This window comes from Notothenia coriiceps, unplaced genomic scaffold, assembly GCF_000735185.1.
Source record: "Notothenia coriiceps isolate Sejong01 unplaced genomic scaffold, NC01 NC01_scaffold00026421, whole genome shotgun sequence".
Taxonomy (NCBI): domain Eukaryota; kingdom Metazoa; phylum Chordata; class Actinopteri; order Perciformes; family Nototheniidae; genus Notothenia; species Notothenia coriiceps.
The window spans coordinates 1,631,904-1,646,704 of NW_011359122.1; the positions used below are offsets into that span (position 1 = coordinate 1,631,904).

The following is a 14,801-nucleotide window of genomic DNA, read 5'->3' on the forward strand; positions in this document are numbered from 1 at the left end:
AACTGGAAAGAAGGCGCAGATTTGTTTACGAACCATGGGCCAAGAGAGGGTCGTAAACAGCCATATTGTGTTCGGACTAGAAGTGGCTGGCTTAAAAAATGAAAATGTATTTGAACTGCCACAAAGCGAGTGCATGCCTGCCCACAGTGGGAACATTCCTAGACAAGCGGACCTACAGAGATGGCCTCATCTGAGAAATGTTAATTTACCTGAAATAAATGCAGGGATTGGACTGTTGATAGGAACCAATGTTCCTAAGGCCTCTGAACCATTGGAAGTCATACGCAGTGTGGATGACGGACCCTACGCAAGCAGGACAGTGAATGGACCACTTGAAGGAGTGAGTGGGAATGCAATGGACTTTGACAAACCAGAAGTATCTGTGAACAGAATCTCAGTTGTGAATTTGGATGGACCTTGGCAACAGCAGTTCAGCAGAGACTTCCCTGAATGCAGACTGGAAGAACAAGCTGGAATGTCAAGTTGGAGAACAGGATGAAGTGGACCAACGTGCTCAACAAGGCCGAAGGACTCAGAGTCAAAGACGAGGAGGACATGCTGCGCTCCTCGTTAAAGAAGGAGTGGGGCGATCAAAGCGAGAATATCGTGGAGAAGATGCAGGAACGTCAGGAAGAGAAAGAAGAACATCCGACATTAGTGACATCTTTTCCACAGTATTGACTCTTTTCGACTGACAGACTTAAATGACACTAAGGATTATCTTTGACTGAGCATAGGTGGTGGTACCTTTTGGCCTAACTGACTTGTGACTCGTACACAGAAAAGAAGAAGGAAAACTACACATACATGAACTGCAACTGTATGGACTTGATTACAAGTTATAATTGTCACATGGCTCCCATTTGAATAATGTTAGTAATTATTATGTATACTATCCTAATAATTAGAGGCTGGTGTGTAGGAGCCATGAAACGTGTTTAGTAATCCTTTATGTTTTAATATAAGATATTTGTTTGAGCACTATTGATTGGTTGGCTTGGGTCACATGGATATGGGCGGCACTCATTATAATCCTGTTCACCTGCGGGAGGTGTGTGTGGAAGAGAGGGTGACACAGGGCCGTTGTACTTTTTGTTGATCTCAGATTGAAATGATTGCTCTGATTAATATAACGATGTACATGTCCAAGGAGTATACTGTAAGTTGATCATCCCAGTTTTCATTAAACCACATTATTTTGCAACAGAGTCTTTGATCTCACCAAGTCCTTTCTTGTAGCGTGTCACACAATATCAACCAGGCCCGGCCTCAGCCTCTCAGCGACTTTGTTTGTTTCCTGCTGTCGCTACACATAGTTTATTGAATATTAAGATGCCCTCAGACGCTGTTTCCTGCAGATGACGCGTTTTTCCCCCCGGTATCGGAGGTGCGGTGTAGAAGTGGTTAATACATTATTATGATTATTACTATTTTCTTATATTTCGTTATTATTTTTATTATTTTTTGTATTGTTATAATTACAATTTTATTATGTTTTATTTTTGTATTTTTATTACTACAATTTATTATTGTTATTATTATTATTATTATTATTATTATTATTATTATCAGTATTAATATAACACTTATTACCTCAGTAAGTATTTCCTCATGTTCAGAAATTATTCTGATATACTCCAGTAAAAGATATTCATCATATAAATGTAGGTCATTTTTGTGTAATTTGTACTGTGAGGCCTGGGGCCTGTGAGTGTGCAGGTGTGTTGCAGGTCCTGCGATGGGGGTGGAGCTGAAGAGGCCAATCAGCATGACCGGGGACACCTGGGACACCTGGGACACTTAAGCCCAGCTGCCCGCAGTCACAGGGCCTTCATGACTCTCTCCAAGCCGGCTGCAGGAGGACTCTCGCCCATTCTTTCATGTTTCCGGTGTTGTGTTGAAAGATCACAATTAAAGTGCCGTGGTTTTTGGAATCCTTGAACGTCTCTCTCTGTTTTCCTGTTGTGGCCTACCCTGTCATAACAGTACCATTAGGTATACGTTTGTGACTACTTTAAAAGTAATTTATTTGTAATCATTATGTATATTTATATTTAAGTTCTATCAGTTGAAATGATAACTAAGTGAAGTGTGGTTGCAGTAATAACAAAGACCTCTAGAGGGCGCCAGATTACTACTGATGTTTTCAGGATTTAGAGTTATTCATTTATCTTTAAACACACATATTTAAACTAACCATGCTAGGCTAACATTTACCCAGAGAGAGTGCTAATGCGTGCTGAATACTTCTCATTATTCCTGCAGTCTGTTTGTTATTCACTAAAAAGGCAGTGAGTACATGTGACTTTAATAATAAGAGAAATAAATGTAATATATTCACTGAAAGCTTCTTTGTTGTTGTTAAATGTGAAATATTATAAAAGACTCCCACGATGGGGAATGTTACAGTTATTTATTTGTTGTTTTATTGCTAAGTGTGTTATTTTTGTGAAACTTAATCAGGTTAACATTTAAAAAAAAGAGAAACATTACAGCTGGGAAAAAAAATTAAAAAAGATAAAGCGTAGAGATTTAAGTGAGAGAGAAACCGTACGGCGTTGAGCAGCGTGGGATTATTTAAGGTCTCCGATGTGTTTAATTCTTAGAGCAGGGGTGCCCACACTTTTTCAGCTTGGGAGCTACTTTTAAAATGACCAAGCCCAAATGATCTACCGACAGGGCCGCCCCTGCACCATCTGTGTCGCGAGCGCGGGGGGGGGGGAGGCCACCTCATAACTGCATGAACCCGTATGGCACAACACAACTCAGACTGGCTTACCTGTACGTCAATCAAGTGGCAAATGCCTTAGTAAGGATGGAGGATAGGCTAACTCATTTTATTTTGTTCCTCTCTTTTTTCAATGCCATGCGATCTACCCACACTACCTTTGCGATCGACGTATTGGGCACCCCTGTCTAAGAGGAATCGCTAATAACAGTATTTGTGTGCAAAATGAATCTCCTGAGCTGCCACCGGCTGGCTGTAGGACTGTATTACAAATACATTTATTGAATATAAAAATATAAAATTATAACAATTTCAAAAAAATTGCCTCGACGTGTGCGTGTGCGTGTGCGTGTGTGTGTGTGTGTGTAAGAATGTCAACAGCATAAATATGAAACATGTTCAGTCACGTTTTCACTTGTATAGGTTCAAGACACATTCCAGAGAGGAATCTGACCGCAACTGGTGTGTGTGTGTGTGTGTGTGTGTGTGTGTGTGTGTGTGTGTGTGTGTGTGTGTGTGTGTGTGTGTGTGTGTGTGTGTGTGTGTGTGTGTGCCCGCCCACTTCCCAGGAAATCCATTACACACACACTCTCGCTCAGACACTCACTCAGGGTTTATCGCCGCAGGAGAAGAGGGATAAACGGAGGGAGGGAGAATAAAAATGAAATGAAATAAAAAGAAATGAAGACAGGATGAACGGTGAGTGACGACCTTTCAAAATAAAGCCCTTTAATATTTAGATTCTTTAAATTCAGAGCCTTAAAAGGTGTTTTGGTTTGTTAAACAGTCAGAGGATCGTCTCGCTTCAATATAAACTCAACTCTGTTTGGCAGAAACATGTTTTAAAGATTACTCAGATATTTTACTAAAGGAAAAAAATCTAAATACTTTGTTGATAAAATACAACAAGTAAAATCGCACAAATGTTGGTCAAGTGAAAGTAGTAGAAGTTTTATCAACAAAATGTACTTAAAGTATAAAAAGTACAAGTAGTATAAAGAATGCCCATCATGTCTATTCTATAAAAATGACATCATTAGATTAGTTTTATTAATGATGGTGTTTCTTATAACCTTACCTGCATTATGTGTTTACTTTATTTTGCATTTACATTATTAATGTGGATGGGACTTGAGACATATAACACAAAATAACTTAGAAATACAAATATTTATGTAAACAAAAAAGTTTACTAGCTTAATTAAAGTATTAGGAGGCTAGTTAGTTTTATCTGTTAGCTGAGTCCTGCCGAACTAAATAACGGAGCTAACCGCTAACGCTAACAGAGGTCTCGTTGGGTTAAAATACTCGAATATAAATAAAAGTTTAAAAAATGTTGGTTAATTATAAATAGTGGAAGTTTTATCAGCAAAATGTACTTAATGTGTCAAAAGTCAAAGTAATTGGAGGATAGTTTGCGTTAGATGTTAGGAGTTTGTTTTACGTGAAATGTGTTGGAATCCTATCCAATAGGAGTGTTCCGTATTGATGTCACTGTGCTCAGGAAGTAAACAAAGGAGTCCAAAGGAGGCGTTTTTTTGTGATCATTTTGTATATTTTCTCTAATTAAACATCTCATAATAGAAGATCTATAAAGTTAACCTGTTAAGCCCGGCAGCCCCCCTAAAATCGACCGAGGGGTTCCAGAGATATAGAAAATCCACCCAAATGTCCCCAGAAGGGTTTTTTCTTTTCCAAACCTCTCTAAAAAGGTCAAATGCCACTTGTTTTGCATCAATCTTGATACAGGGTACTTATTATATGTTATAGTTTGGATTCCTAAAGCTTTTAGTACGATCCCATCATTCAAGGGTGGTTTTCACTAGAAGTAATGGGTTCTTTTTGGACGGACACTATAATTTACAGTTTTTTACCATGTTCAATCTGAATTTACTTTAAAATAAAAACATCTATATTGATTCTGACTCTTCTACATCCAACTCACAGGTTTATCATTACTTTCAGAAAAAAGATTATTAATGTTACCCTTTTAGAAGGGAAGATATGGTCATTTGTTCTGGGAATGTCCTTTTCGAGCCTGAGACCTGGAAAACAGGCTCGGGCTGAACAGGTTAAAGAGGATGGTTTAGTTTTTAAAACCAGTTTTTAATACATGTTCTTGTTTCTGCTCCTGAACTCCTGTCTTAAAGTGATTGAAACTAAACGAGTTGTTTGTAGAGTTCCCTCTGAGTTTCTGCAGCAACAGTGTTTACGTTGAACCTCAGATTAAACATGTCTTGCAGACCATTTACCTCCACCTAACACACTACAGGAGAGGGGAAACCACAGACATCATGAGAGAGCCTCTTTAAAGTGACTCAGAGTTACCACAGAAACCATAACTATCAAAACTCCCAGAAAGACTATAAAAAGGCATTTCTAAACGGTCTTAGATCAGACGTGAGGAGAGGTTGAAGTTTCATCTCAGAGTGCATTTGCAGTGACAGTAAATATAAACACAGAGGTCGGAGGTCGGGCTGTTTGTATGTCAGACATTTTTAATAGAGGTTTAGGGTAAACACTTTTCACAGGCGGTACTGCAGAAACTCAGAGGAAACGCAGCGAACACACACTTTAATAAACATCTGCTCCTCGTCAGCTGTGGAGAACGTGTTTTATGAGAGGTTTAATGAGAGGAGAAAACACAAAACAACTGTAAAGATGCACAAACTACATCAAAGGGACATAAAACAACATGAAAAGCCCACTTAGTGTCCACTACACGACCACTAAATGATCATGACACTAAACGACCACTAAACGATCACTAAACGATCACACAAACACATTAAAGGATGACAACGAGGCACCAATTCACTAACAACAGACTCAGAACGAGAACAACACGTTATTAATGGACATAAAGAAACTATAAATAACTACAAAAAGACTCCAGACCACAAAGGGTGACTAACAATTTACTAAATGGCCTCAAAATAACTGCAAAAAACTCCTTCAAACTCTCAAAAATGTAACTACGAAAACTCAAAAAACTTCACAAAAACTCAAAATAATTTCCATAAACTCACTAAACTTCTAGAAATGACCACAAATAGACAAGAAGAGCTGCATCAACGCACATACTATGATCATAGAGACACAACTAAAGCAACAAGCGTCCTTCATGAGGAACAAGAAACTAATAAATCCATAAAAACCCAAATTGTCAAACTCTTCATTCAAATACTGTCGTCAGGTGTGTTCCTGTCAGCAGGTGTTTTACTAACAAGGACTGCTTTGTTTAACACACACACACACACACACACACACACACACACACACACACACACACACACAGTTTCCTGGTATTCAGATTACAGAAATAACATTTGTTTTAGACACACCTGAAAATACTTGTGGGAATTAGTTTGTGTTACTGCTACCAAAATAACAAAAAGTTAGCATTAGCATTATTAGCTTCATTAGCATATATAAACATGACACGTCAGAAAACTCTGAGAAATATTTGAAACCGTTTTTGTAATCCGTTTGATATTTGTTCTTAAAATATGTTTATCTGTGTTTTTCCAAATAAGGAAATTATTAAGACTTTTCCCCAAAATCTTTGGCTTTGCTCAAATTTATTTTCCTCAGATCAAATGTGTTTTTGTATTGACAAAAGTTTTTTCCTTAAAAATGTAAACTATTGATTCATAAAGATATTTCACTTTTCTCAACATTTTCTTCAAATTAAATTGACGTTTTCTTCGTTAACAATCAAAACTTCTCTTTCTGTTCTTGATAGTTTTTTTCCTTCAAATTATCACAACATTTTTCCTTTTACTTTTTTTACTTGAAAATTACAAATGATTCACAGTAGTTTTGATATTATTAATATTGAATTTATTTTGCCTTGAATTCATGAGATATCACTTTCTTGTTCTCAACATTTTCAATTGATTTTTTTTATTGAATAATTAAGACTTTTATTTGTAAATCTTTGCACTTATCTTGAAATCTGTGTTTTCAGTGTGCCTGAGTAACAGCTCGTCAGTGGGGGGGTGTTCCGAGGACTCCTTTAAGTACTATGTGTACAGCGCCACCTACGTGCTGCTGTTCCCCATCGCCCTGATCTGTAACGGGGGGGCGCTCGTCGTCTTCATCCTGCAGAGGAGCCGCAGGTACTGGAAATACACAATAATAATAAATATATAATAATAAAGAAGAAGACAAGCGCACTGTATGATTCCCCTCTCTGCAGAGCGCCCCTCGTTCAGGTGATTTACCGTTCAGATGAAACATGAATAACCAGTTTGAGTTTTATGCAAATCAACAACAGACATCATCATGTTTGCAGCTTTATTCTTTTTATTTATATATTTACATTTTCCTAAATCTCTTTCTATTTCTTAATTGTATTTATTATTATTTTGTTATTATCTTTATTTTTTTTATTTTTTTTATTTTTTTTAGTGTTTTCATAATTTTGTATTTCCGTCCGCACAGTTCACAGTCTGCAGGATTATAATGTGTGTGTTCAGTCACACACAGATATCACACTGTAAATATGAGACTGTCGTTAGAAACAAATGATCTCTACAGTTTCTGAGTGGAGTATATTCATATATAGATATTATCAGTACCGTTCAGAAGAGACGGTTTGAATTTAATTTGCATTAAACTGCAAACTCAACACTAACGCCTTTATGACACACAGAGAGCTGCTGTAACTCCTATTATATTACTACATATAATAATATAATATTTACATCCCTCTCAAACATTCAGACAGCAGCGTCTACACCTGTCCACAAAATGAAGGTTATAATTTAATATTTGTACTTTTTATTTACAAAACAAATTAAGGAACACAGCTCTCACTGTCATTATTTGTTTTAATGTTAAAAATATGCTTTAAGAAAAGATCATATTCTACAAAACCTTAAGTTTGTACCTGCTGTTGAGTTTAATTTATGAGAAAACATCGTTCAAAATCTCCAAAGAAAATGAATGACATAAAAATAATAATGAAAATAATAATAAAATAATAATAATAGTGTTGAAAAATAAATGAAATGATTATGATTATGAAAATGTTAAAAACAATGATGTGATATTAGCGTTACAAATATATATAATAGTGTTCATGATAATCATAATAATAATAATTTAACAAAAAAAGTAATGTACATGATAATAATAATAATAATAATAATAATAATAATAATAATAATAAAAACTATAAACAGCAAGAAAATAAATGTTAAACTATTAAATAATATTTAAGCAATAGCTCACGACAGGCCGTGGTATATGCTCATTATATCACAGCTAAGGGGCGTGGTTCGGCCCGATGCGAAGCGAAGATTTGAAAACATCGTTGCTTGCTTTAAAAGTGGCANAATGATGTGATATTAGCGTTACAAATATATATAATAGTGTTCATGATAATCATAATAATAATAATTTAACAAAAAAAGTAATGTACATGATAATAATAATAATAATAATAATAGCGTTTTAAAATAATAATATTAGTATTTTTAGTATTGTTATAAAAGTGTTGAAAAAACAATAATACTTTTTAAAATAAATAATAATAGTGTTAATAAGGGTTTGGGTTAAAAAAAAATTAAAACAATAATACACATGTAATCTCTTCCTTTTTCCCTGCAGAAGCTCCGCCTCCTGTGTCGTCATGACGAACCTCGCCCTATCAGACTTCAGCTTCTCGCTCACGCTGCCTCTGAGGCTTCATTATTACTTCAATGGACGCGTCTGGAATTTTTCTGATTGGCTGTGCAGACTCTACGTCTTCTGCTTCTACGTCAACCTGTACACGAGGTAACAAACAGTGAAGTACATTTGAACACTTAGAGCAGATATGTTTAATATTAGAGAAACAAAATATGTCTGTTTTTTCCCCTCTAACATTTTAATATTATACAATAAGAAAAAATCTTAACCATTTCACGAAAGAAGTTTATATATTTATTCGGGTTAAAAATTATTCATATCTTCAGAAAAATATGGTATTATTAGCAATATTTTAAGAAATATTCAATAGTCTCAGTCAGAACATAAACACATGTGTGGTATTTCTAGAAGAAAAGTTGTAATATTAAAATAATTTCCCACCTAGCATCCTCTTCCTGACTCTACTGAGCGTGCTCCGGTGGCTCGCGGTGACACGCCCCCTGCGTCATCGCGCTCTGGCCACGCCCACTAAAGCCCTATTGGTCTGTTTGGGAGTTTGGTTGTTTGTGGGCGTGGCTTCCGCACCCTTCCTGATCCAAGGGAGGATCTGCAGGTGAGACAGGAAATAATAAACGTTAAATGTGTTCTTCCATTTTGATGTATTTTATTTTTTCTGTCCAATATCAATTACATTTTAAAAATTAATAAAACAAAAAATAAATGCTAAAAAAGTGAATATTACGTTTTATTTGTATGTTTTTTATTGGTGAGCTTTAATATAATACATTGTAAAAAATACAAAATCAAATCAAATGTAATATAATAATGAGATGATGTCACCACCATTACCTTTTGTGCATTTTAAGTGTAATAATTACATTTTCATAACATATTCACACCTTCATTAGTTTTACCCGGTGTATTTCTCATTTCTAGCCTGCAGAGGGCGGCAAAGTACTTTATTTTTAACGCCCCTTTAGATTTGAATTGTTTATCTTTCATTAAATACATTATAAATAAAACATTATATAATTATTATATAATGTCGCCACCATTACCTGTTGTGCAATTTATGTCTAATATTGACATTTAGGTTTTCATTACACATTCACACCTTTGGCAATAGTGGTTTACTTCTCACTTCCTACTTTATTTAAAAAAATAAAATAAAATCTTTTCATTTGTTATTTTGCAGACAAGGCACTTTCAGCACATTAAAAAAAGTACAGAACAATGTGTCTGTCAAAGGAAACAAAAATACCTATCCCCTACCCAAAATACTTTATTTTGAACATACAAAACATCCCTTTTGATTTGTTCCTTCTCTCAGGTCGGGGGTTTATCGCTGCTTCGACCCTCCGACTAGCTCCTTATCGAAGACGGTTCTGATAATGAACTACGTGGCGCTGTTGATCGGTTTCCTGCTTCCCTTCCTCACCATCGTGCTGAGCTACAGTCGGATCGTGCGCCGCCTCAACAGACGCTCAAGCCTCCACGGCGCCGAGGGTCCGTCCGCACGACTTCGCCAATGCAACCGCCGGCGCTCCATACACCTGGTCGCTATGGTGATGGTGACATTCGTGGTGTGTTTCCTGCCTTACCACGTGATGCGTTCGGTGCATCTTCACGCCACGTTTGCCGGCTGGAGCTGCGATGTCACGGCGCCGCTGCAGAAGGTGGTCGCCGTGACGCTGTGCATGGCGGCGTCCAACAGCGGCATCAACCCGGTGCTGTACTACTACTCCACCCGCAGGTTCAGGGACAACCTGAGGGAAGCACGCACCTCGCTGTCCGGCCGCCGGGGGTCCATCGCCACCGCTATATCAATGAACCGCCGGAGAAACAGCCCAATGTCCCCCTAAACCATGATGGTACCCTTCCAAAGGACACTTACTAGCATTGGACACTTAATGGGTGTCCTACGAGGCACATGATTGGACGAAAGCTTGATTAGTTTGCCGGCATATTTGGAAACGTCTTTCTATTTCATTACGAATACCCAATCCAACCCCTAATGTCCCCCTAAACCATGATGGTACTCTGGGAGTGGTAGCAGGCACCTGGTTGGACGATTTGGAAAAGTTTTTCTATTTTATTGCGAAGACCCAATGTACCCCTAAACCATGAGGGTGCACTTCCCTAGCATTGGACACTTAATGGCTGTGCTACGAGGCTCCTGATTGGACGAAGCCTGGACTAGCATGGAACGTTATTTTATTATTAAAAAGGTTCAGCAAAATGTGTATTTGTGCCTCAGGAAGAACGCCAACTGTTGGCTGTCCGAGGCCGAATGTCCCCCTAAACCATGATGGTACACTTCCAAAGGACACTTACTGGCATTGGACAGTTTGTGGGTGTCCTACGAAGCACCTGATTGGACGAAAGCTTGATTGGTTTGTCAGCATATTTTGAAAGGTTCTTCTATTTTGTTCCCCTAAACCATGACGGTACTCTTGGGGTTGTAGGAGGCACCTGATTGGTCAAAGGCTTGACTAGACTCAATCCAACACCCAATGTCCCCCTAAACCATGATGGTACACTTCCCTAGCATTGGACACTTAATGGCTGTGCTACGAGGCTCCTGATTGGACGGAAGCTCGACATATTTGGGGAAAAAATGTTTGTTTTTTTAGACACTTTTTTTTTTTATTCCTTGAGAAACTATCTGATTGGACGACAGCTAGACCAATAGGGAGGCTCCTATAGAAATGCACATATCTCTTAACAAAGATATTTAATTATAGTTCATTTTTCACCAAATGCCCTTTCGGGAGATTGCAGAGACGGAAAGATTTGCATGAAATCTACTTTTTGTATATTTAGTATATTAGTTTTATTTATTTATTCAAAGGTGCTCTGAACTTAAAGCAGTACGATTATAATAATTATTTATGTCTTTGTGCACAAATCAATTCATATGTTTCTCTGCTTCTCTTGCATACCGCCATACTTACAAACATTGGACACTTAATGATTGTGCTACGAGGCACCTGATTGGATGAAAGCTTTTCAACCTGAACCAACGAGGCAGCTATTTTGGAAATTAGACAAGAAAAAAAGTAATATGGAAAGAAATTTCGTAATAATTTCATAAATAGAAATATATTTTTTGGAGGAAAACGTAATATTTCTAGAAAAAAATACCCAGATTACTGATGAAAAAAACTCTAAATATTTCAGGAAAAACTGTAATAACTGATACATTTGTAAATTGTTAATAATTGTAAATTGAAATATTTTAGTAACAAAATGTTGACTGAATAATTTTTTGACAAATGTTAAGTTATGTAGAAAGCGTAGGGGAAAAAATGTAAAAATATTTTTGAATTTGTATTAAGTTAACAATTCTGCACTGTTGAGAAAATATATCATTAAACTATATGCTTGTGTTTTTATCAAAGTTGGACATTTTCTTGGTCTGCACATAAGAAGTGTGTGTACGTGTGTGTGTGTGTGTGTGTGTGTGTGTGTGTGTGTGTGTGTGTGTGTGTGTGTGTGTGTGTGTGTGTGTGTGTGTGTGTGTGTGTGTGTGTACGCACACACACACACACACACACACACACACACACACACACACACACGTACANTAAAATATAATTAAATAAACGGCTCATATCATAATTAAAACAGCGAAAAACGTTCATCTCATCAAAAACAATGCTTCATATAAACCTCTATAACTCAGTCACATCTGAACACACACAATTAACAGATACCTTTTGTAATTAAGTTAGACTTAAACTCTCAAAATGTGCATTTTTTATTAAAAGCATCACAAATAAATGACCGTAAATCCACTTTGAAGTCATATAAAAAAGACGCTCCTGAACCTGCCTGAGAATCTCGCTATTTTTTAAGCAAGTCATTTTCTTGTAAATCACCGTATACGATCTGAAAGTGAGCTTTAAATAGTTAATCCGGCTTGCTTCGAACAGACAGAAAATATCATCATTATTAAATCCATCCAGAATAAATTACTTTAAATTAGTGCAGAACCTGCCTGAGAATTTTAATGCTTTATTTTAATCCAGTCAAATGTTTACAAAATGCTGTCAAAGTGCTGATTCTGCAGATTTATATATATTATGGTATAATAATTATTGATGCATTAACTTCTTAAACAGCTGGTAATGGTGGAGTTTATTTTTTATAAAGTACGGTGACTTTTCAAATGCATGTAGTGCAGTGAAAGATGAATGAGAAATACTCCAGTGAAGTACAATGCCTCATAATTATAACATTAACACGTTTTCATCACCTGAGTTTCTGTGTGTTCCTGTCAAACATTACGAGTTTCTGACTGTGTGTGTGTGTGTGTGTGTGTGTGTGTGTGTGTGTCTATAAAATGGGAGGGGTGGGGTCAGGAAACACCTGGAAGTCAGGAAACACACACACACACACACACACACACACACACACACACACACACACACACACACACACACACACACACACACACACACACACACAGTTCTACTGCAGTTGATGTTTGAAATTAAGTACTTTGGCGCCCCCTGTGGGCTAAACATGAGAATTACACCAGGTCATTTTTGATAATCTCAATGTAGCGGAATAAAGTAATTTTTCTAAATAAATAAAATTGTAATAATTAAAAGTACAATAACGATATTAATAATTATTTGTATCTTATTGTATTTAATACACAATATATGTTTCCAGCTACTTTCTCAGCTCCTTATTATTTTTCTTTTAATATTTTTTAGTGTAAATACATTATGACAAACTGAAGTATTATTACAATGCTCCTGAAAAATATAAGTGTTAATTCATATTTTAAACATGAAAAAATATATATACAAACAAATTATTATACTTTTTTATTTATATTTATATTTATTGTTATAATTATTAATTATATTATTATTTTTGTAACTCATTTTTTTTTATATTCTAACACTGATTTCCTGTGTTCTATGGTGAGTTAATTTCCTCCTGGGAAAATGGAACAATTTTGTTTTGTTTATAACTGTTCTTCTGAAGAAAGACACTTCATGGGATCTGTAATATAAAACAAGACCTTACACATTTCTGTGAAAATACTCAAGAAAACCGATTCAGCGTTGGAGAAATGCTTCCTGTTTACGTGACGGAAAACATTTAGTGCCACGGAAACAAATATGTAAATAAATATTCCTCACAGGAAACATTTAAAACTCAATAAAACATTCAGACACTTACACACATACACACGTACACTAGGGTGACCAGACCTCCCCGTTTTCAGGGGTCAGTCCCCGTTTGTATTGGCCTGTCCCCGGTTTAAACTGTCCCCGGAAATGTCCCCGTTTTTTAATATACGTTAAAAACAGCAAGGTGAAATAAAACGTTTCATGTCAGGAAACACTGGGTAAACACAGACTGTGGTCATTCAAGCCAGCCCGCACGCTGTATTACGGCGCGCGAATATCCTATGCATTACGGTAGAGGCCTGTAAAAACTGCCTTCAAAATAAAAGCGTTTGCTCGGTCAATAACAAATATACCTAAAAAACACACCAAACATATTCATATATACTGGAGCTTAAATTAAGAAATATGTACTATATAATGTGATCAATAATAATTTAAAACANTTTATCAATCAATCAATCAATGTTTATTTATATAGCCCAATATCACAAATGTTACATTTGTCTCAATGGACTTCACAGTTTGTACAGAATATCAGTATGACAATACGACACCCTCTGTCCTTAGACCCTCACATCGTACAAGGAAAAACTTCCAGAGAAAACCCCACACTTATATGAAGCATTGTTTTTGATGAGATGAACGTTTTTCGCTGTTTTAATTATGATATGAGCCGTTTATTTAATTATATTTTATTCCCATTAAAAGTATGCCGAATCAACTATCAGGAGCTCATTTTGACAATGTATCGAGTATTTCTACAAGAAAATGTAATTAATGATTTTAAAACCAAATAAAACTTTAAACTAGCAAAACTCTCAGACAGGTTCAGGAGCGTCTTTTTGATATGACTTCTAAGTCTCTTGTCTTACAGTCATTTATTCTGGATGGATTTAATAAAAAAGTCTGACTTAATTTCAACATATATCCGTTAATACAAATACAACTAACTACAAATACAACTTTAAAATAGCCGGGTCCTTTTTAAATGACTTCTAAGTCTCTTGTCTTACAGTCATTTATTCTGGATGGATTTAATAATGATAATATTTGCTGGTAGTTTAGGTTTACTACAACTCAAAATATAAGTTCAATGTGTGTGTGTTCAGATGAGACTGAGTTATTGAGGTTTATATGAAGCGTTTTTGGACCAGGTGAAAGTTTCCCACAGTTTCTAAAGTAAGTTTTCTGAATGTGTGTCAGAGTGAGCCCTCCCTCTGGAGGAGGGGCGGGTCGAGGCTCTCTCGGGGCGGGGATTCAGGCCCCTCTCTCCGGGTCAGCCTCTC

The 14,801-nt window shown here is 36.3% G+C and overlaps 1 protein-coding gene across 1 annotated transcript; it reads left to right on the forward strand.

Annotated features, from left to right (window-relative positions):
* Window positions 1–3,344: 3,344 nt before the first annotated feature.
* cysltr3 (cysteinyl leukotriene receptor 3) lies at window positions 3,345–11,720 on the forward strand. The gene is made up of 5 exons (XM_010784488.1): window positions 3,345–3,427; window positions 6,699–6,849; window positions 8,345–8,512; window positions 8,811–8,978; window positions 9,696–11,720. Exons 1-5 carry the CDS (start codon window positions 3,421–3,423, stop codon window positions 10,225–10,227), a joined length of 1,026 nt encoding a protein of 341 aa, XP_010782790.1. The 5' UTR covers window positions 3,345–3,420; the 3' UTR covers window positions 10,228–11,720.
* Window positions 11,721–14,801: the final 3,081 nt, after the last annotated feature.

What these genes read in the sequence shown, in the direction of transcription:
- cysltr3 (XM_010784488.1), top strand. An exon ending in ATCCTGCAGAGGAGCCGCAG is followed by an intron (nt 6,850 to 8,344) that starts GTACTGGAAATA and finishes TTTTCCCTGCAG; the next exon opens with AAGCTCCGCCTCCTGTGTCG. An exon ending in TACGTCAACCTGTACACGAG is followed by an intron (nt 8,513 to 8,810) that starts GTAACAAACAGT and finishes TTTCCCACCTAG; the next exon opens with CATCCTCTTCCTGACTCTAC.